The following is a 22526-nucleotide window of genomic DNA, read 5'->3' on the forward strand; positions in this document are numbered from 1 at the left end:
GAGAAATGTAAGCATCTGACCTGTATTCTTTCAGGAACTCCCGTGCTGTCCATGCGACTGGCGACGTTCACTGTGTTGCCCCAGATGTCATACTGGGGTTTACGAGCCCCTATTACTCCAGCCACAACTGGACCTATGTTAAGACCTAAAATCAAAGTATCAAATCAAATTCTTTTACCTTTATATTCGGGTCAAGAAAACCATAATCATCCTGGTCAGGGTCATGGTGGATTCCAGGAACACTGGGCACAAGGTGGGAATACAACCTGTATAGAATGCCAGTCCATCACAGCCGCCCCCCCCCACCCACCCACACACACACATTCATACTGAGGCTTAATTTAGAGTAGCCAATCCACAATCTTTTAGGAGATGAGAGGAATCTGAAAACGTGGAGGTAAACCCATATGGATAAGGCAAAATTACACACATACTGTAACCCAAGCTCAGGATCAAATCATAATCTCATCTCATTATCTCTAGCCGCTTTATCCTTCTACAGGGTCGCAGGCAAGCTGGAGCCTATCCCAGCTGACTATGGGCGAAAGGCGGGGTACACCCTGGACAAGTCACCAGGTCATCACAGGGCTGACACATAGACACAGACAACCATTCACATTCACACCTACGGTCAATTTAGAGTCACCAGTTGACCTAACCTGCATGTCTTTGGACTGTGGGGGAAACCGGAGCACCCGGAGGAAACCCACGTGGACACGGGGAGAACATGCAAACTCCACACAGAAAGGCCCTCGCCGGCCCCGGGGCTCGAACCCAGGACCTTCTTGCTGTGAGGCGACAGCGCTAACCACTACACCACCGTGCCACCCCAAATCATGACCATAAAATCATGATAATTTGGTACTCAAATAGATCATCTAGTGTGTACTGCAAAGATAACCTGGATCGTCTCCAGTCAACTTTCCACACCACGCCCTCCAGTCCTTACCAATCTTCATTTTGAAGTTATTGAAAGAGTGCTCGTTGATGTACTTCATCTGGTCCATGAGACGCATGGCGTAGTCGGCCAGAGCACGGATGTGTGAGCGACCGACCTTATCGTAGGTGGAGTCGTTCAGGCCAGACGCGGCCATATACGTGCTCCCGATGGTCTTGATTTTCTCCAGCTGACGAAACTGATCCTCACTGATGATCTGAGAAAGACAGCAGGAAAAGTTAGCAGGGAAAGTAATCTGACCAAGGCAAAATAGGTTGCTCTAGCCATCTCTTTACCATCGCTTTACCTCATCAAAGTCAGCAATGATCTCATTAAGAAGCCTCAGACACTCTACACCCTCGTTGTTGGCCTCCAGCTCGACGTAGAATTCTGAGAAATTGCTGATGGAGGCGAACATGACGGCTACACACTCGCATGACTGGTAGTAGAGCTCATCATTTCTCCGCTCCCGAGCCAGGAAATGAGCAGCCACATCTTTAGGGAGGATGTTGTGTAGGAGACGCCGATTGTATGCCTGAAGCTCTTCCATTTCTTCTTTTTCCTCTGTGGCCTGAAGAAACACAGAGAAACAGGGCCCCAGCAATGTTACGTACATTCCACTCATGAACCGCAATCAGGTATAAATATAATTCCTGATTCAGAAACAGACCTGTAATTTCCACAGGAAGTCCAGCCTGGCAGTGGATTCCACCTGCTGTGCGTGTAGGTAGAGAGCCAGCACGAAAACTGTGATGACCACTGGGGTCATGATCTTCAGGGGAACCCTGTCTGTCCCACAGCTGTGAATACAAACATGAAGAAGTCTAAAGTTTTCAGGTTTTCTAACAAGTCAACGCTCTATTTGAAAGCATGATAGAGAAAGGATGGAGGAGAGCTGCTTGAGCTTAACGTCACAAAACTACAACTGCTCACAGTGGTGAGCTGTTACTATTAGAGCTGCGACTTCAGCTCAGCCAAAACTTAGCCAGACACACCAATAAAGCAACAGGGCAAAGGATTTTGTAAGGGATTAGCGGCAGGGTGTCAGGTCGCTCCGTTGTGTGTAGCTATCGATGTTGATTTAAAAGTAACAAAGTAAACTGCACAGTGAAACGAGTACTCAAGTCTGAGTGAAAAATACTGTAGCAAGTGTGTGTGGAAGAAGAGTCTGGAGACATAAATCTTAGTTTCTCGGTCGTTAGTCTGTGCTACTTGTTCTCGATAGCACTGGCTTGACCGCTTTATTAGCATTCGCTAACACTACTGATGAACGCTACACTGGCTGGAACGTTACTTCACTGCTGCGCTGACGGCACCGACTCGTGGTTAAGCTAGCGTTGGCTTTCGAGAAGGCCGAGGGCGATAAATATTTGGTCCCTCCCACTCATCTCATCTCATTATCTCTAGCCACTTTATCCTGTTCTACAGGGTCGCAGGCAAGCTGGAGCCTATCCCAGCTGACTACGGGCGAAAGGCGGGGTACACCCTGGACAAGTCGCCAGGTCATCACAGGGCTGACACATAGACACAGACAACCATTCACACTCACATTTACACCTACGGTCAATTTAGAGTAACCAGTTAACCTAACCTAGCCTGGCCCTGCCCATCCTAAGTGTGACGCAACACGAGGGCCTGTTGCGAGCTTAGTCTGGCAAGGCAAGCTATCTACAGCTCTTCCAAGCTCCCGAAAAATCGGGAGCCAATCAACTTTGAGCATCTCCAACGGCCCTGGGTAGAGGCGTGTTCAAGGCACTGACGTAGTAGAACTGCGACTGGAAGCCATAGATTGTTTACAGAATCTATGCCGGAAGCGCTTCATTCACTAGAAACATTACGAACATGGAGCAAGTTCTCATTGAAAACGGAGCAAAGAGCAGCCCTGGAGGTATTTATTGAAAGGAAGGACGTTTTTGCCTTGCTCCCGACCGGCTTCGGTAAGAGTTTAATCTACCAGTTAGCCCCGTCGCGTCACATACGTCAGAGGAAAGAGTGATGTGATTGGTTTAAGCTTCGTCACAGCCTTTTCTGGCTTCGACCAGTAGCAAACTGAGGCATTTCAGGGAGGCGGGTCAACCACGCGCTTTGGGAAACGGTTGGGCTTAATATCTTTGCCAGACCAAATGCTCGCAGAGCTTTGAAGTTGCGTTAGCCAGACTAAACCTAACCTGCATGTCTTTGGACTGTGGGGGAAACCGGAGCACCCGGAGGAAACCCACGCGGACACGGGGAGAACATGCAAACTCCACACAGAAAGGCCCTTGCCGGCCACGGGGCTCAAACCCGGACCTTCTTGCTGTGAGGCGACAGCGCTAACCACTACACCACCGTGCCGCCCCGTCCCTCCCACTGTAAATCAAAATCTGATTGGTTAATTCATCTGTCACTTCCTACATAAACACACACTGCCATGGCCTTCTGTCCCAGAAATGAAGGCCTAACCAACGAGTGAGCCAGCTCTAAACTCTCCTCAGCCTAGAGACAACAAACAAAAAAATCTCATTGGATAACTCGATTTTAATGTTTTCAGGACAGTAACCCTTTCATTTCTGAAGCAAATTTGATCGAAAATGAGACCGAATTAGAATTAGAAGAGAATAATTATGATGAAATTATGAAAGCAATTTAAGAATGAAAGAAATTAAATATAACGTTTGAAATGCTGATGTGTTTGGGCCTTCTCTGACGGTCTAGAAGGCCCTGGCGGTTCCCCTCTGACTGCTCGGGGGATATTGTGATACCATCTCAGTTACACACATACAAACATTAAGATGATACGGTGGGCTTGTGTAATGACAGCAATCATTATGGCAACGCAATCAAAGTAACGTGTTAGAGTTCAAAGGGATTTAATTCACCTCAGTGAATCCATTTACCAGATAAAATCTTACCTTGTTCCATCACCGTTCTCACTGTGAACACAAAACAGAACGGAAATGAATTAGATGGGCAGAGTGGAACAATGACCGCTTTATCTTCCAGACTGATGTCGCAAAAGCAATTCCAAGCCAGGTCTGAGAACATCCACGAGATGGATCTGAATACCTTCTAAGCATCGAAAGCAATTTATCCGTCTATAGAAATAAATCAATGAATGAAGCAAATCATCATGCTGGAAAATAAACATTTATTGCTAATGGCCACATAATTTATCTTTTACCAGTGCATAATGATGATAAAAGGATTGTTATGATGATGATGATGAGCGATGCTCTAATACTGATTAACAGCAGCGTTACAGCCTGGGATCGTCCACTTTGCTTGAACCGGCGGTGGTTTGCCTGCATATGAGGTTATTTTACTGCTAGAAACTGAGATCCTCCATGTGCAGGCTTCAGTTTTCCTCAACACAGATTTCTTTCGCTCTTTTACAAAAAAAATTTAAAATGTCCATATGCTAATCTGGGCGGCACGGTGGTGTAGTGGTTAGCGCTGTCGCCTCACAGCAAGAAGGTCCTGGGTTCGAGCCCCGGGGCTGGCGAGGGCCTTTCTGTGCGGAGTTTGCATGTTCTCCCCGTGTCCGCGTGGGTTTCCTCCGGGTGCTCCGGTTTCCCCCACAGTCCAAAGACATGCAGGTTAGGTTAACTGGTGACTCTAAATTGACCGTAGGTGTGAATGTGAGTGTGAATGGTTGTCTGTGTCTATGTGTCAGCCCTGTGATGACCTGGCGACTTGTCCAGGGTGTACCCCGCCTTTCACCCGTAGTCAGCTGGGATAGGCTCCAGCTTGCCTGCGACCCTGTAGAAGGATAAAGCGCCTAGAGATAATGAGATGAGATGAGATATTCTAATCTGTCCTGATCACACACGGGTTTGCTTTCTTTGTCCACAGATTGTGATGCAAACAAACACGTATAATTATAATGCTCTCGCAGGAATTTGCTCGGCACTCAAATCCATCCTGCTCGCTCACCAACCTTTTGAACATTTAGTATGGTTTATACATTTTGTATGAGGTTTTATAAGCAATTCATTATAATGACTGCCGTTTCAGAATGATGTAATGACCTCTGCTTAAACCACCTAGACTCACTAATGCAGTAAAACTAACAAAAAAACAAAAAGAAAGGATTTTATTTTTATCTCTTACATATTCTATGTAAGCCCTGCGATGACCTGGCGACTTGTCCAGGGTGTACCCCGCCTTTCGCCCGTAGTCAGCTGGGATAGGCTCCAGCTTGCCTGCGACCCTGTAGAACAGGATAAAGCGGCTACAGATAATGAGATGAGATGAGATATATAACCAAGAAAGCATCAGACTATAAAGGACCTGTCTTCAGTTTTCGCTACTAACGTGCGCATAAGAACATCTAATCTAAGTACCCAATGACCCAGTAACACAGAAATCCTACTGTGCCCTCAACATCTGACAATAAAATAACTTAATGGATAAAAGCTCATAAAACACTGCACTGAGATAACGAAAATGGATTCATCTTGATAAATGAGGATTATAGAAGACATTAATTATGGCGTTTCACAATTAACTAATTGCAGGGGCCAAAATTAAATTTTCAAACAATATGTGATTGCGATCTGCAGTGCAGTGTGCTGTGTGTGTGTGTGTAAAGAGGCAGTGCACAAATACAGAGCCACTCACATGGCGTTGGCCATCACCAGCAGGTCTGCATTGTCAAACAGGTTGACCTCTGGCACTTCCATAATGAGGATGTACAGAATCTCAATGAAGAGCATGAGGAAGAGCTTCCCGATGCTGCTTACTTGCAAGAATACCGAGCACGCTAACAGGCTGAGCAGCACACATGAGGAGAAATACTGAGGAAGCAGAAGGGTGGGGAAGATAAGCAGCAGCTTAGTATAGTTCAAGTCATTGCGTCTGGGAACCATTCACTCCGTATAAACACTTCAGCATGTCCACTAGATCTGTTACCCTGTGTCTGAAATCGCTCACTCGTTCACTACTCCCTATAGAGGGAATTACTATATAGAGGACTATATAGTGAGCTCACTGGTAAAACGAAAAAACGCTTTCGGACACTAGTCCGTCGTGCTGTTATTTACGTCATTACTGTCGCGCAATTAAAACGTGCCAGATCAGTCGGCTGGTGGGTTTTCAAAATAATAAACACATGCATGTATTTGGGGCGGCACGGTGGTGTAGTGGTTAGCGCTGTCGCCTCACAGCAAGAAGGTCCGGGTTCGAGCCCCGTGGCCGGCGAGGGCCTTTCTGTGTGGAGTTTGCATGTTCTCCCCGTGTCCGCATGGGTTTCCTCCGGGTGCTCCGGTTTCCCCCACAGTCCAAAGACATGCAGGTTAGGTTAACTGGTGACTCTAAATTGACCGTAGGTGTGAATGTGCGTGTGAATGGTTGTCTGTGTCTATGTGTCAGCCCTGTGATGACCTGGCGACTTGTCCAGGGTGTACCCCGCCTTCCGCCCGTAGTCAGCTGGGATAGGCTCCAGCTTGCCTGCGACCCTGTAGAACAGGATAAAACGGCTACAGATAATGAGATGAGATGCATGTATTTTTGTGATAAATCCATATTATACTGAGTGTATTTCCTACATTAATCAATACAAAGTACCTGCATCTTTCAGTTTTTTTTAAATCAAGGCTGAATGTTTTCTTCTTTGCCGCTGCCTTTTCTCATCTCATCTCATTATCTCTAGCCGCTTTATCCTGTTCTACAGGTCCGCACAGAAAGGCCCTCGCCGGCCACGGGGCTCGAACCCAGGACCTTCTTGCTGTGAGGCGACAACGCTAACCACTACACCACCGTGCCGCCGCCGCTGCCTTTTATTAAATCAAATTTGAGACTTTTAATTTGATTTCTTTCAGTGTGGCCGCGATGCATGATATTGCTTGGTTAGTGACCATCAGTTGTACACTACTTTTCGTGATGCATTGTGGGATACTATGAGTGCACTATATAGGGTGTAAATAATCCTCGCTAAGGTTTTGGACAGCGCTACAAAATGGCATCCTCACTATACAGTGCCCTATATAGTGAGTAGGGAGCGATTTCGGACACAGGGTTAGAGTTTCTAAAAATGTACCAAACACTGGTTAATGAACTATGAACTCAGGACATGCTTTCACTTAAATCTGTGTGTGAATAAGTGATCCAGATCTTAAATGTACAGCGTGGGAAGTGTTTAGAAATCTGTGTTCACCTCGGGGAAGTTGCAGGGAGGCGAGGAGCTGTAGCACAGAGGGCTCTGGGACGACAGCGAGTAGTTAAAGGCAGACCTGAACACATGGCAGGCGTTCACACTGTTCCGGGTGATATTAAACTCTTGGCTCAAACACGATTTGAGATTATCAGTGCTGCATGTGAACTGGAGGGAACAAATATATATATAAAAAATACCTGTAAGGTTCAAATTCCCATTAAGGATGTTCATTATTTACTTTCTGTTGGTATACTCACAATGTTTATGAAGGCAGAGAGAAAGACCAGTATGATGGTAATGACCCCCACCAGAGTGCTGTTGAGTCTGGACTGGACAATCCTTTTGGAGAGGTGCTGCAGGGGCGCAGGGAAAAGCTGCCGAGGACAAGCGAGGTCAGCATGTGAAATCAATGTGAATTTAACCATTTACTAGTCTCTCATTAAAAAAAAAAGCTCTGCTAAGATGACCTGTGAACTGCGAGTAGTTAATCATACCTACTAATGCATTATAATCTTATTAATTTTAATATTTTATTATTGAACATGCGCATACGTCTTCCACCGTATTAGTTTTCCTATCAAATTAAATTCAATCCTAAAAGCAAGTCCGTGGAGACATCTAAGGCTCTGAGGTAAGCCAACAATTTTCTGAAAGACATTTTACAAGCTCACCAAAAGGTCAATCTAATTCTCCAGGTGAAAGAACGGCTGCCATCACTCTGGGACAGCGTGCATAAATATGCGCCAGAGCCATTTATGTATTTGTCTGACACACGGTCTCTCAGGACCAGCTCAGAGGCAACACCAAAAAAAAAAAATCCCATCCACACGTCATTTAGCAAATGTTTGTTTACCATGTCATGTTGAGTTAACTTTTCATAAAACCTGGCCAACAGTCTGTGATAGTGGACGAAGTCTTTGCTATGGTTATAGTGTGTCATGGTGCGGTGTTGTTGTGAGAGTTTTTTCACTGGTGTGGATTCATTTATACGTATGTCTGAAAGTGATTTTATAAACTGATATGGATGAGCTTTCAAAATTTAGCACGCTTACCCCAAAACAGGAGTAAATGACTGAAACGAACATAACGACCATGAGAACGATGAAACATGACACGTAGAATCCGATCATCAGGTTGGAGCTGAGGAAAAGAGGAAATCAAAATTAGAAGCGAAGAGAGAGCAAATGGAAACAAAACAACAAAACATAAGCCTAAAACATGAGGAAGTGGATCAAATATACTTATGGGGCCATTTATTGATCACAGTGGAAGTGCACTGGTGCCAAGCTGCTGGTGGCGAATTATAATAAGAGAAAAGATCACATAACGCGTATAACGCAAGCATAAATAAGAACTGAAAGAAAAAAACCAGGACATTCTGTTGCTGGGAAGTTATTTAATTTGAGGGGATTCCCGAGAAAATAATGTGCATGAAATCGCTCGCTTCGCACAGTCAAGCAGACAGAGGAAGTCCGGTGTGCGCATGTGCAAGTTTACCTTTCGGCGTCGTCTTCTTCTTCTTTTGGGTTTTACAGCAGCTGGCATCCACAGTGTTGCATTACTGCCATCTACAGGTTTACCTTTGACCGTGCACTGACAGTTACATCATTCTGTCGCTAAACGAACAGCTGATCACACCGAGACGCTCGCTGACCGCCGATATTTATTAGTTTGGTCCTGCGTTTCCGTTCCTTTGCGTATAACATAACGTCTTTTCTTCTCGCGTTCCGTTACTGTAGTCTTTCACGTTTCATTCGCACACTCATGTCCTTCATTTTCCTCTCCCGTTTCAAATTTGTATCCCACAATGCCTTGCGGGCGGCATAGTGGTGTAGTGGTTAGCGCTGTCGCCTCACAGCAAGAAGGTCCTGGGTTCGAGCCCCGGGGCCGGCGAGGGCCTTTCTGTGTGGAGTTTGCATGTTCTCCGCATGGGTTTCCTCCGGGTGCTCCGGTTTCCCCCACAGTCCAAAGACATGCAGGTTAGGTTAACTGGTGACTCTAAATTGACCGTAGGTGTGAATGTGAGTGTGAATGGTTGTCTGTGTCTATGTGTCAGCCCTGTGATGACCTGGCGACTTGTCCAGGGTGTACCCCGCCTTTCGCCCGTAGTCAGCTGGGATAGGCTCCAGCTTGCCTGCGACCCTGTAGAAGGATAAAGCGGCTAGAGATAATGAGATGAGATGAGATGAGACAATGCCTTGCGCGAACGGGGAAAGCGCACCACGTGATGCATGACGTACTATCTTGTATTGCGTCATGGTGAAGCAAGAAATAATAGCGGAGAATTTAGGGCCACGTGGCTTTAAATTCATTAATTGTTCTATTAAAAAAAACTAATAAAATTGGAAGTCTATGATTTGAATTCAGTAGCTTTCGGTCCACTAAACAAAAATAACTGGGTGTCGGGGAAAATTATTTTTATGACCTAAACCTGAAAAATCTGAAAGGCAGTCTACCTTTAAGGTTAAGTTAATGATAAGCCCGTACTATACTGCCTGGGTGAATAAAGAAATGTTCAACATAACCTCACCTGTGCTCTCTTTTTGTACAGTATTTAAATGAATGCTCTTTACAGCATTGTCTTAACATGTATTTTCATTGTGTCTTTAAAGGGATAGTTCGGGATTTTTGACATGAATCTATATGGTATCCCCGTCAGCAGTGTCATGCATCCACACTGACTTACCCCCGACAGTGTTCTGTGAGCCTAGATATTGTCCAGTGTTGGTCAGTGCACAAGTAGTTCCGGCAGGTTTCCTGGGGTCTGCAAAGTAACACGTTTTTCTTCTCAAAACAGCTCGTGTTCGAATGAGTGATTTATTAGCATAACAAAACCCTTGTAGTCCAAAAAGTCACACCTTGTAATTGCTTGGGGCTACTTTCTCTCAATAGCGATCAGTGCGCGCTACAGTCGCTAGTTGACAGGTAGCTAGGCTATCTGTTTCATTCACTTAGTTTAGTGCTTGGGAAGTTGACTGCATCATGTCTGACTACAGCAGCGACGACGAAGACATTGATTTCAGCACACAGCCAAGGGGGTATCTTTATGAACCCGAATATACGGATGCTGAAATTCAACAGATGGAAGTAGAACGGGCAGAGAGAGAGAGAGAGATGGTGAGCAGAGAGGTGGAAGGTGAAGCCGCAGCTGCGAGACCTCGAGTGACGGACAATTGGTGGTGTACTTGTTTCAAGTGTGAAGTAATGCAGACCGAGGTTGAATGCTACTGTTGCCAAGAATGGGACCTCGTTATGCCACGGATGCAAGACATTTCGATTGACGAGGAGGCCGACGCGTCAGCATCTGTCTGCATCACCAACAATAAGGATTTACCTGCGCTCCTGACTGCGGGTGTCCTGGAGACATTTTTCCACATCCCGAAAATCAACTGGAAGAAGCGCCCCAGACCAGCTGGACCCGATGGCCAGTTGTCTGCAGAGTGAGTGTTATTACCCTACTGTACAAGTGCTCAATTATATTGTATGGCGTAATATTTTATTAGTCTGAGCCCTGCAGTAGGTTACTGCAACCTACAGTCAAAACACGAATCATTGAATGAATCTAATGATAATCATATACATACCATAACATTTTATTGGTGACGCATATCTTTATTATTATTGTGTATCCCCAAGTCATTTATGTTGCAATTTCATGTTTGAAGCAAAGCTTTTTCCTGAGCATCACCTTGTTTGCGTTTGCGTCTGGTCTGAGCTCGCTGCTAAACACTGTCGAACAACTAATGAAAGTTGTTGGCTAGCTCGCACACAACTGTTAACAGTGACAGCGCGCACTGATCGCTATTGAGAGAAAGTAGCCCCAAGCAATTACAAGGTGTGACTTTTTGGACTACAAGGGTTTTGTTATGCTAATAAATCACTCATTCGAACACGAGCTGTTTTGAGAAGAAAAACGTGTTACTTTGCAGACCCCAGGAAACCTGCCGGAACTACTTGTGCACTGACCAACACTGGACAATATCTAGGCTCACAGAACACTGTCGGGGGTAAGTCAGTGTGGATGCACGACACTGCTGACGGGGATACCATATAGATTCATGTCAAAAATCCCGAACTATCCCTTTAAAACAAGTGACAATTTTAACCATTTCAATAAAACGTTCAAAAAAATCTCAATTTCAACAAAAATCCCTGACGCAAGACGAGAGCGCTAATCTGAAACGTTTTGTGCTAAGCTTTGGTTGTACGCCATATTTAGCTCATCCGGCCGACAGGCGACGACCTTATGCCATCACATGTTGTCTGTCGTCCGTATGGCGTCGTCCACATTTCACGAAAATTGCTTCTTCTCTCTCAATTCTTCACCGATTTTTATTCTTCTTGGCAGGAGGGTAGGTCTGCCTAGGGTGCATACAGCTTCTATGCAAATTTGCATAATTGCAATTAATAATGAAGATATGGAATAATTAAGCCCTAACGAGCAGTTTCCACACAAATTGCTTCTTCTCCCTCAATTCTTCACCGATTTTGATTCTTTCTGGCATGAAGATAGGGGGACCTAGGGTGCATGTAAGTGCATGTAACTTCTACCCAGATTTGCTTAATTACAATTATTAATGAAGTTATGGACTAATTAAGCCTTAATGAGCAGTTCAACAAAAATCGCTTCTTCTCGGTCAATTCCTCGTCATTTTGGATTCTTTCTGGCAAATAGTTATGTATTCCTAGGGTGTATATCGCTTCTATATATACAGCTTGTATATAGTGTATATAGCTTGCAACATGGCGGCACGGTGGTGTACTGGTTAGCGCTGTCGCCTCACAGCAAGAAGGTCCGGGTTCGAGCCCCGTGGCCGGCGAGGGCCTTTCTGTGCGGAGTTTGCATGTTCTCCCCGTGTCCGCGTGGGTTTCCTCCGGGTGCTCCGGTTTCCCCTACAGTCCAAAGACATGCAGGTTAGGTTAACTGGTGACTCTAAATTGACCGTAGGTGTGAATGTGAGTGTGAATGGTTGTCTGTGTCTATGTGTCAGCCCTGTGATGACCTGGCGACTTGTCCAGGGTGTACCCCGCCTTTCGCCCGTAGTCAGCTGGGATAGGCTCCAGCTTGCCTGCGACCCTGTAGAACAGGATAAAGCGGCTAGAGATAATGAGATGAGCTTGCAACATTTATTACACACTTTAGATCATTCCTTCTGGACTAGATGGGGCTGGAGTGAGCTACGCCGTCACTGACGGTCTCATTTAGTGTTAAATCTACATAAATTTTACACCTGACGTCCCTTGCGTTTAACATGACTTGTTTATACAATGAAGAAAAAACCCTCATCTCTGGAATTCTGTTCCATCTCTCAAAACAACCTCCCGCTTTTCCTAGCACTGAGTTTATGCTTGTACTCAAGTTTATTGTTGCAGATGCTCAGATGTTACCCATTGCAATGCACCTAATTAGTTATCACTGCCTGCATAAAATAAAGCATGATATACAGTATAATGGATACTTACGGTGGTACGACGGCAAGCTGGATAAAGCAGATGAACAAGAAGACAAGCGTGGCACAGGCTACGTATGCTCCAAATCGCGAATCCACCTGCTTAGAATACTTAAGAGAGACATTTGAGAGAGAGAGAGAGAGAGAGAGAGAGAGAGAGAGAGATATTTTATTTTTACTCATACATGAATGAGCCATAGACACTAGGGCATAGAAATGATATAAAGCTGTACAATAAGTGCTGTGGAGGAAACACAAGCTGAGGAATGGTACCAAGTCCATGCCATCAGACTGTACAACTCCTCTCTGGGGGGGAGGAGGGGTAACAGGAGGACAGAGGATGGGAAGGAGCAGTAGCCTAGCCTGACAATAAACAATACTGGACAATGTGCAATATAATGTGCAATACCTCTTCCGTTGGCCCTTCCCCCCTCTTCCCCATATCTTATTCTTTTTTATGTTTGTATATGCAAATACCTAATTTAATTTAATTTAATGTAATTTATCTCGAGGTTTTTTCTCTCTATTTCTATTCTCTGTTTATCCTGTAATGATGCTACTGGAATTTGAATTTCCCTGAGGGAACCTGCCCAAAGGGCAGAGACTCAGATTGTTGGCGCGCCCGTGTCTAAGACGCACTATTTCGAATAATGAACGCATTGTCGAGAGGGGCAGGGGCCAATATGGACGCGAGCATTTTATACCCTATTTGGAACGTTTCGTGGCGTATTACTTGACTTCATGGTCTCAATATCGAAAATCTTGCACAAATATGCAACTTCCAACATAATTATCTGGATATTCAACAGATTTCAGCATCGGATGAATTTGTTTTGACCGCCGCCATATTGAATATACGTCGGACCCGTTCGTGTATTTACCATACGCTGCCCCGTTTGTAGCGTCCCAAGCGAGTAAAACCTGATCCAAGTCTTTCGCTAGGTGGCGTCTTACGGTCTATGTACGAATATTCAAAAGAGACAAGAAAACATGGATAAGAAAAAAAAGAAAAAATACATCTATTTTGTCATTCTTCGGCAGAAAGAGAATACATACACCTGAAAAAACTGATACCCCTGATACCCAAGGTAATTAGTCATACTAGGTTTACAACAACTACTGCAACATCAACTACTACAACAGCAACCACTACTACTACTACCACCACCACTGGTGACTACTACTACTACTACTACTACTACTACTACTACTACCATAGGCCTACACCAAACTGAAAACAAGTTAATAAAATAAATTAATGAAATTAGAAGTAGAGATGATTAGAGACAAGCAGAATTAGACCGTCACAGCATGCAAAAAACAAACCCATTCTTGTGCTATAATTTACAAGGAGGAGATAATATAGATGTGATACACTCTAAAAAATAATGGGGCCAGTACCGGTTCTTCAGGGCGATGCCATAGAAGAACCTTTTTCAGGGCTTCAAAGAACCGTTCATGCAACAGTTCTTTAAAGAACCATTTAAACCATTTGTTTGAGCAGTGAAGACAGATTTGTGTAAGCATAGCCTACGTGCATTGACCAGCAAATGGTAAGAGAATGCCAGGCTCTGAAGAACCATTTCCAATGTGAAGAACCTTTCGCATAATGTAATGGTTCATCACAGAGTTTTGACTCTCCATGGAACCATCCAGAGATTTGAAGAACCACTGAAGCACCTTTATTTTTTAGAGTGTATATCGTGGCCTGTGGTTGAATTCCAAAATATTGCCACTGATTAAACAATATCTCAATATATTTGGTTGAAGCATTGATTTTTGTCATCTACATTGCTTCATATGGCTTCTAATACCAAAAAAAAAAGAGAATTGAAAAGAAAAAAACAGCCACTGGGCGCCCCAGCTGTTCATTGGGCTCGCTTCGCTCACTAGGTTTGCTTCAACTGAAGGATAATCACTAGGCCCCCCATTGTAGAAATGGGCCCCTGTTTTTTCCCAGGAGGGGCCCTGTGGGCCCCTTGACCTGCAAAACAATCTGAGTCTCTGAAAGGGATCAATAAAGTTCTATCTAATCTAATCTAATCTAATCTAATCTAATCTAATCTAAGTTACAGGATACATGTGAAATGTGAAAAATCTAAAATAACCACAATAGAATGACTTGTTAAGTGGGTTGAAAGCACACTCTAGTAACTTTAACAAAATGTCTTTGGCTTACAAAGAGGAATGAATGTTAAATAACAGGGAGGTGACTGCATCAAATTCAGAGCCTTGTCTTAAACACACAAGCAGTGGAAGGAAATAAAAAGCAGCAAATTACGTCTCCTTAAACATAACCCCTAGTTTGGCACTACAGTCTCTGAGCTATGGCATAAAGGACATGTTTATTGCTGGAATAGTCAGTAATTGCAGACGGAGGATGTGAATATGCTGTATTCACCCTCTGTTACCTTTCAGTCTCCAGAAGAGAAAGGAAAGAAAAGGGACTTTCATGATAAAAAGGGAACAAAAGGTAATAGAGGCTGATGCATTATGCAACCCTTCCTTGTGACGATCTGTATGTCACTAGATCAGTCGTGACTGATTTGAAACACAGGGTTATTCAGTTGTGACTGTGGCTTTGAGGGTGATGCTGTTTTGCTTTGCTTATGTTTCACCATGTGATGCATTCTGAATTCAGGGAACTTGAAATTCATCTCTGCTGCAGTTCAAAACAGTTTGGGCTCCATTTTCATGCCAGTCCGTGCACAATTTCATGAATACCGCAGGCGTGTTGCTATTTTGGTTGGGCTGAAGTCAAAACTTTGAATTCTTTTTTCTTTGTAGATCTTCTCATTGTCATAAATAAATGTTCTTGACTGAAGACATTTAAAATCCGCTGCCACTGTGGGATATTCAAATCTACACTATATAGCCAAATGTTTGTAGACAACTGACCATCTCAGATACACGTCTTTTTTAAACATCCCATTCCAGATTTTTTCCCCCCTCTGCTGTCATAATAACCTCCGCTCTTCTGGGAAGCCTTTACACTAAATTTTATGTTCATTCAGCTACATTCAGCATTAGCGAGGTCCTGTGCTTATATCGAACGAGAAGACTTGGGCTGCAGTCAGTGTTCTAGTTCATCCAAAAGGTGTTCAGTGGGGTTGAGATCAGGGATCTGTGCACTTTTATTCCAGCCTTGACACACCACGTATCCATGGAGCTTGCTTTGTGCACAGCGGCACTGTCGTGCTGGAACGGGTTTGGGAATCTTAGTTCTAGTGAAGGGAACTTGCAATACTCTAACATACAAAGACTTTCCAGACTTTGTGGTGTGACCGTCAGGTGTCCACAAACTTTCGGCCACATAGTGTATTTTGGTCCAACACTAGGGTATATGGGGCGGCACGGTGGTGTAGTGGTTAGCGCTGTCGCCTCACAGCAAGAAGGTCCGGGTTCAAGCCCCGTGGCCAGCGAGGGCCTTTCTGTGTGGAGTTTGCATGTTCTCTCCGTGTCCGCGTGGGTTTCCTCCGGGTGCTCCGGTTTCCCCCACAGTCCAAAGACATGCAGGTTAGGTTAACTGGTGACTCTAAATTGACCGTAGGTGTGAATGTGAGTGTGAATGGTTGTCTGTGTCTATGTGTCAGCCCTGTGATGACCTGGCGACTTGTCCAGGGTGTACCCCGCCTTTCGCCCGTAGTCAGCTGGGATAGGCTCCAGCTCGCCTGCGACCCTGTAGAACAGGATAAAGCGGCTAGAGATGATGAGATGAGATGAGACGAGACTAGGCTATATTTAGTTCTACTTTCTAAGACCCTTGTTATCACACATGCAAGGATAAAACAGTATTTCACTGACTTAAAGCAGAACTTCACATAACTTGTACGATGGATATGAAAAGTCTACACACCCCTATTAAAATTGCAGGTTTATTGTGATAAAAATGAAACCAAAATAAATCATGTCAGAACTTATTCCACATTTATTGCAAAGTTGCAATCTATACAAAGGAGGGGAAAACAAATCTGTTTAGGGGGGAAAAGGAAATAAGAAAATCAAACAAAAACCTGGTTGCATAATTGTGCGCACCCTTTAAAGGGGAACTGAAGGCAAATGTTTTGTTATCAAAATTCTATTTATCTCATTTTATTAAATATAGGAATGTATTTCCGACAGCTATTTTGTCACTGCTATAGCAAGTTATGAGTGTTTGAAATACGCGATGTAATAGATCAGTCCATATATCAAAGCAATGGCCGTAAACGAGATTCGCTGAGACCTGTGCGAGACATCGTAGGACGGAAGTAAAACGTACAGCGGAAATCAAAGCGGCCGACATCTGCCAACGTTGTCAAAAGATGTGCGCGCCCTCCTTTGAATGTTGATGTAATCAAGCCGGAAGCTTTGTTTGTTTTGATAGCAATCAGGAAAGTTTGAAAAAAGTAAGCCGTAATCGTCATTTAAACTCGTTTTTGTGCAATATTTCATTTGGAAAACAGTTTTCAAAATGGCGGCACTGACACCTGGCTGACACTTCACGTTTCGAAGTCTCGCACAAGTCTCGTGAAGATCGCGTGGATAAGCGACGCCTGCCGCGGACCAAACGAACTAAATTCAACATGGCTGAAAACCGAACAGGCCGATAAGTATAATATTTAATTTCAATTAGTTGCCAATACGAGTCACGATATAAGGTTACTAAAACCGAAAACATAATTGAATAACACGCTAATTAAGAAATGAAGCAAGTTTAAAAATGACTTCAGTTCTCCTTTAATAATCAAGGATGTGTCTGTGTTCAGAGTCAACCAATCACATTCAGTCTCATCTTAAACAGCAGTGAGTATACACCTTTTGTAAGCCTTTACTCACAAAGAGAAATATCCAAGCAGGCTAAACTTTGCAAAAAAGTTATATCCAGTCTCCCACAACCATGTGGAAAAATGTATTACGGTCTGCTGAGAGCAAGGTTGAACTATCTGGCCATAATTCCAAAAGGTATGTTTGGCACAAAAATAACAGCACATCATCAGAAGGACACCATCCACACAGTGAAGCATGGTGGAGGCAGCATCGTGTTTTGGGGCTGCTTTTCTTTAGCTGAAACTGGGGCTTTAGTCAAGATGGATGGAATCATGAATAGCTCCAAATATCAGTCCATTCTGACAGAAAACCTTCAAGTATCTGCTAGGAAGCTGAAGAGGAATTTCAGCTTTCAGCATGACAATGACCCAAAGTATACAGCTAAATCAACAAAGCAGTGGATTCACCAAAAGAGGATCGATGTTCAGGAATGGCCCAGCCAAAGCCCAGACCTTAATCCGATTGACAATCTGTGTGGTAACCTGAAGAGACCTGTGCACACGAGATGTCCTCGCAACCTGACAGCTCTGGTACATTTTTGTAAGGAGGTGTGGGCAAAAACTGCCAAGCCCAGATGTGTCAAACTGATTCTTTTTCTTTGATTCTTACCAAAAAAGACTGAGTGCTGTAATAAAATCAAAAGGTGCTTCAACTAAGTATTAGTTTAGGGGTGTGCACACTAATGCAACCAGGCTTTTGTACGAGTTTCTTTTTTCCCCCCTTTTTTCGCTTCACAGTTTCTAATCAGTTTCTGTTTTCACCTTCTTTGTATAGATCGCAATTTTGCAATAAAGGTGGAATAAGTTCAGGCAAGATTTATCTTGGTTTCATTTCTTTTTAATCGCAAAAATCCTGCCATTTTAACAGGGCTGTGTAGACTTTTTATATCCACTGTACCTTTTCTCACAATCTGCTCATATGGATGTTCATTATTTATGTAAGCCCACTTCGACATAAACAGGCTGCTTCACACAAGTAATACAACACCTTTAATTTTTATATCTCATCTCATCTCATTATCTCTAGCCGCTTTATCCTGTTCTACAGGGTCGCAGGCAAGCTGGAGCCTATCCCAGCTGACTACGGGCGAAAGGCGGGGTACACCCTGGACAAGTCGCCAGGTCATCACAGGCCTGACACATAGACACAGACAACCATTCACACTCACATTCACACCTACGCTCAATTTAGAGTCACCAGTTAACCTAACCTGCATGTCTTTGGACTGTGGGGGAAACCGGAGCACCCGGAGGAAACCCACACGGACACGGGGAGAACATGCAAACTCCGCACAGAAAGGCCCTCGTTGGCCACGGGGCTCGAACCCGGACCTTCTTGCTGTGAGGCGACAGCGCTAACCACTACACCACCATGCCGCCCCAATTTTTATATCATAAAAAATAAAAACATACAACTAAGTGATAGCTATTAAAGGTCAATTCACACCAAAAGGTCATCTAATGCGTCTTTTGACTCTCATACCAGCTTCTGTTTCAGCTGGGAGACACACTGTAAGACGCATACCGAACTGTCCTGCTGTTTTTCCCGCATGCACAAAATCCTTAGAAATCCAGCCAAATCTATGAAAATCAGTTTTACTCAAATAAAACAACCAGCCTGTTTACATTAATTGTATCGCTGGTGTTAGAGCAGCATTCTCAGTCAGTTTTACACATGAGATCAGATCACCTCCCAGGGCTATGCCACACATTCACTTTCTCTCCGCATGACATTCATTTGATGCTTTGCATCGCCTGCTCTCCAAAAATGATCTCAAAATAACCATCAGATTATCTAGATAAAGCTCTGGGTCATGGGGCTTTAATCTCCTACTATATGGAGCAATTTGTTGAAAACATCTGACAGAGACTGTGTTTTGCAGAGAAATTCATGGTTTAGTCCTTTAAACATGTGATGTGTTCAGACATTCAGTCTGTTTTGATTAAAAAAAAAAAGTGAGACTCTGGCATTAGCTTGTAACTATATCTCACATACATCATCATCTTCTTCTCCCTTGTCCAGCACTGTTGCCAGGTCAGGCCCGGTCCATGTGGACACCATTGATCCACATGTAGTATTAATTGAAGCACAGTTTTATGCCAGATGCCCTTCCTGCCGCAACCCTCTCATTTCTGGGCGTGGGAAACAACCATTCACACTCATGGACAATTTAGAGTAGTCAGGTAACTTACCCTAGGCTGACACTTGCACGACTTTTGGCCACGATTTTGTCGTGGCAAGTCGTGCCATTTTGGGGCACGAACTGGGAGGCTCCCACACTGTTCACGACTAGTTCACGCATAGTTCACGACGAGTTCACGAATGCGTGCCCGTCCACATTCACGAACTGGCACGACGAGTTCACGCATAGTTTGCGCATAGTTTACGCACTTCCCGCATTGGCACGACGAGTTTGCGCAATTCGGACGGTGTCGTGCCGACTTGGGCACGCCTGTGTCATGCACAACCTCATCCTCATCAGATACCCACACGCAATTTCAGAAGTGGACCGCGAAGATCCGGACACACATGATCTGATCCCTGGTGGATGGAGGACTGACCGACACCTGCAGGGGCTGCTGCTTCTAACCGGCCATCATACCCAGAAGGATGCAAAGGATCAGCGAGACTACCTGTCACATTACTACATGTCCCCTGCTGGTGCTGTCCCTTGGCAAGAAAGAATGGTAGTAGCTTCATGAGCTGCATCCACAGTTGTTCCATTTTTGAAATAAAAGAAACGAAACTCCCCCCCCCAAAAAAAAGTCATGAAGGAATAGAAAATAAAAGACATTAAAGAAAAAAGCAAGAAAAAAAATTGCGAATGGCGAGAAGTGTCCGGGAAGCCCTATATATACCCCCGCACCGACGCGAGTGCCACTGTCGCGCAGTAGTCGTGAACTGCTCGTGAACTGCTCGTGAACTCGTCGTGAACTGCTCGTGCCATGCGCAAACTGTTCGTGAAGTGCGTAAACTAGTCGTGAACTGCTCGTGCCATCAATGCATGACCGTGTCAGTGGGAAGGCACGGCCACGCTGCGACACGCACCAATTCGTGAACATGTCGTGAACTACTCGTGAACTCGACGTGAGCTGTTCGTGAACTATTCGTGGTAGTTCGTGACAGTCGTGGCATGGCGCGCACTTCCACGCACTGGCACGCATCCTCCCGCATCGTCCCGACGAGTTCACGACGAGATCACGAACAGTTTGCGCATAGTTCACGACCCGGTCGCGAAATTTTGTCGTGACCAAAATTTTGAACATTTCAAAATTCTCGTCCCGACATGGCACGCAGTCACGACGGGTTTACGCACACTTCACGCCAGTTTACGACTAGTTTGCGCACTGGCACGACTCGAGTCGTGCCAATGCGTGCCACGGAATCGTGCAAGTGTCAGCCTAGCCTTAACCTGCATGTCTCTGGGGGAAACTGGAGCACCCGGAGGAAACCCACGCAGACACGGGGAGAACATGCAAACAGAAAGGCCCGAACCCAGAACCTTCTTGCTGTGAGGCGACAGTGCTAACCGCTACACCACCGTGCCGCCCCATAAAACACATCAAGAATCTTTTATTTTATAATGTTTAAGGTGGGACAGCATGCTGGGGGAAAAGATGCTCTTTGCATGTGGTGATTGTCATTTCTGTCTATATTTGTAATTGAATTGTTGTACTTTTTCACTTTACTGCCTTTTGCTCTTTCCATTAACAACCCCTTGTTCTATTTGCTAATTAAGCAAAGACTGGATATTCTGTACTGTAAGAGATGTACTGCGTAACAGCATGACTGTCTCTGAGGAGTACCTTCTTCTCCAGATCAGACTCCCGGAAGGTCAGCAGGAACTTCTTGACATGTTCAGAGCGCAGGCGGTCGATGCTGCGAGCGTCAATGGCACGGCCCAAAAACTCGTCCACTTCATCCTCAGGGTTCAGGTTTTCCTGAGTATTTCTGAAAATGAAATGTCTAGATAACACAAGACGAGACCATTGTTCTACTTTCAGCCTTTCAAGAACCTTGGCCTTCATTTCGACGGTCATCCACAGGCATGCCCCACCGCCCTCAGTTCAGCCCACCACATGACAACATACAACAAATCACAATTCTCTGATTCACAGCATCATGATGTCTATTTAGCAAATATGGTCAATCTCTCACGCAGGGTGTCCATGGCCACGTTTTATTCATCATTAAAGAAAGACGGCCTTTCAATTTCATAAAATTGGTGAAAGTTAGTTCCCTCTGAAATTTGGTCATTGTGATATCTGTTTATTTCTGTAATATCTAACAAAATATCAGGCCATTCTGTGGCTGGGAAGTTATTTAATTTGAGGGGATTCCCGAGCAAATAACGCGCATGAAATCGCTCGCTTTGTGCAGTCAAGCAGATAGAGGAAGTCTGTGTGCGCATGCGCAGGTTGACCTTTGACCGTGAACTGACAGTTACATCATTCTGTTGCTAAATGAACAGCTGATCACACCGAGGTGCTCGCTGACCGCCAATATTTATTAGTTTGGTCCTGTGTTTCCTTTCCTTCACAACATAACGTCTTTTCTTCTCGCTTTCCGTTACTGTAGTCGGTCTTCCACGTTTTATTTGCACACTCACGTCCTCCATTTTTCTCTCCTGTTTCAAATTTGTATCCCACAATGCCTTACGCGAATGGGGCAAGCCCACCACGTGATGCATGACGTAGTATCTTGAATTGTGTCATAGTGAAGCAGGAAAAAATAGCGGAGAATTTAGGGCCATGTGGCCCTAAATTCATTAATTGTTCTATTTAAAAAAAAACTAATAAAATTGGAAGTCTGTGATTCGAATTCAGTAGCTTTCGGTCCACTAAACAAAAATAACTGGGTGTCGGGGAAAATTATTTTTATGACCTACACTTGAAAAATCTGAAAGGCAGTCTAGCTTTAAGGCATGATATTGAATGAACAGCTCCAATAGTGACAGTAAAATGAGCAATGGCTGAAGATTAAGCTCTAATGTGGTAAATATACTAAAATCAGCATTTAAGATCCTCCAATATTTTGCAATTTTGCGTTATCTCTACATATTCTTTTTTTATATGGATTAGCTTGAATGTAAATCATGAGATGAATGATAAATGATGGTTCATGCAATTTTGAGCTGGAAAACACAATGATTTTGCCCATTGATTCAGCAGTAACAGCATCTCATGCATTACAATTC

The 22526-nt window shown here is 44.3% G+C and overlaps 1 protein-coding gene across 1 annotated transcript in view; it reads right to left on the bottom strand.

Moving 5' to 3' along the window:
- Positions 1 to 22526, bottom strand: part of adcy5 (adenylate cyclase 5) — a 167585-nt gene that overhangs the window by 3661 nt on the left and 141398 nt on the right. The window contains exons 10-20 of the mRNA XM_060929728.1: positions 21136 to 21295; positions 12534 to 12631; positions 8123 to 8210; positions 7328 to 7444; positions 7071 to 7235; positions 5537 to 5712; positions 3829 to 3849; positions 1608 to 1737; positions 1245 to 1508; positions 950 to 1154; positions 21 to 145 (exon numbers count right to left, since the gene is read on the bottom strand). Coding sequence (XP_060785711.1) covers positions 21 to 145; positions 950 to 1154; positions 1245 to 1508; positions 1608 to 1737; positions 3829 to 3849; positions 5537 to 5712; positions 7071 to 7235; positions 7328 to 7444; positions 8123 to 8210; positions 12534 to 12631; positions 21136 to 21295 — 1549 coding nt within the window. The remainder of the gene's footprint in view (positions 1 to 20; positions 146 to 949; positions 1155 to 1244; positions 1509 to 1607; positions 1738 to 3828; positions 3850 to 5536; positions 5713 to 7070; positions 7236 to 7327; positions 7445 to 8122; positions 8211 to 12533; positions 12632 to 21135; positions 21296 to 22526) is intronic.

The sequence above is a fragment of the Neoarius graeffei genome, chromosome 9 (genome assembly GCF_027579695.1).
Source record: "Neoarius graeffei isolate fNeoGra1 chromosome 9, fNeoGra1.pri, whole genome shotgun sequence".
NCBI classification, from domain to species: Eukaryota; Metazoa; Chordata; class Actinopteri; order Siluriformes; family Ariidae; genus Neoarius; species Neoarius graeffei.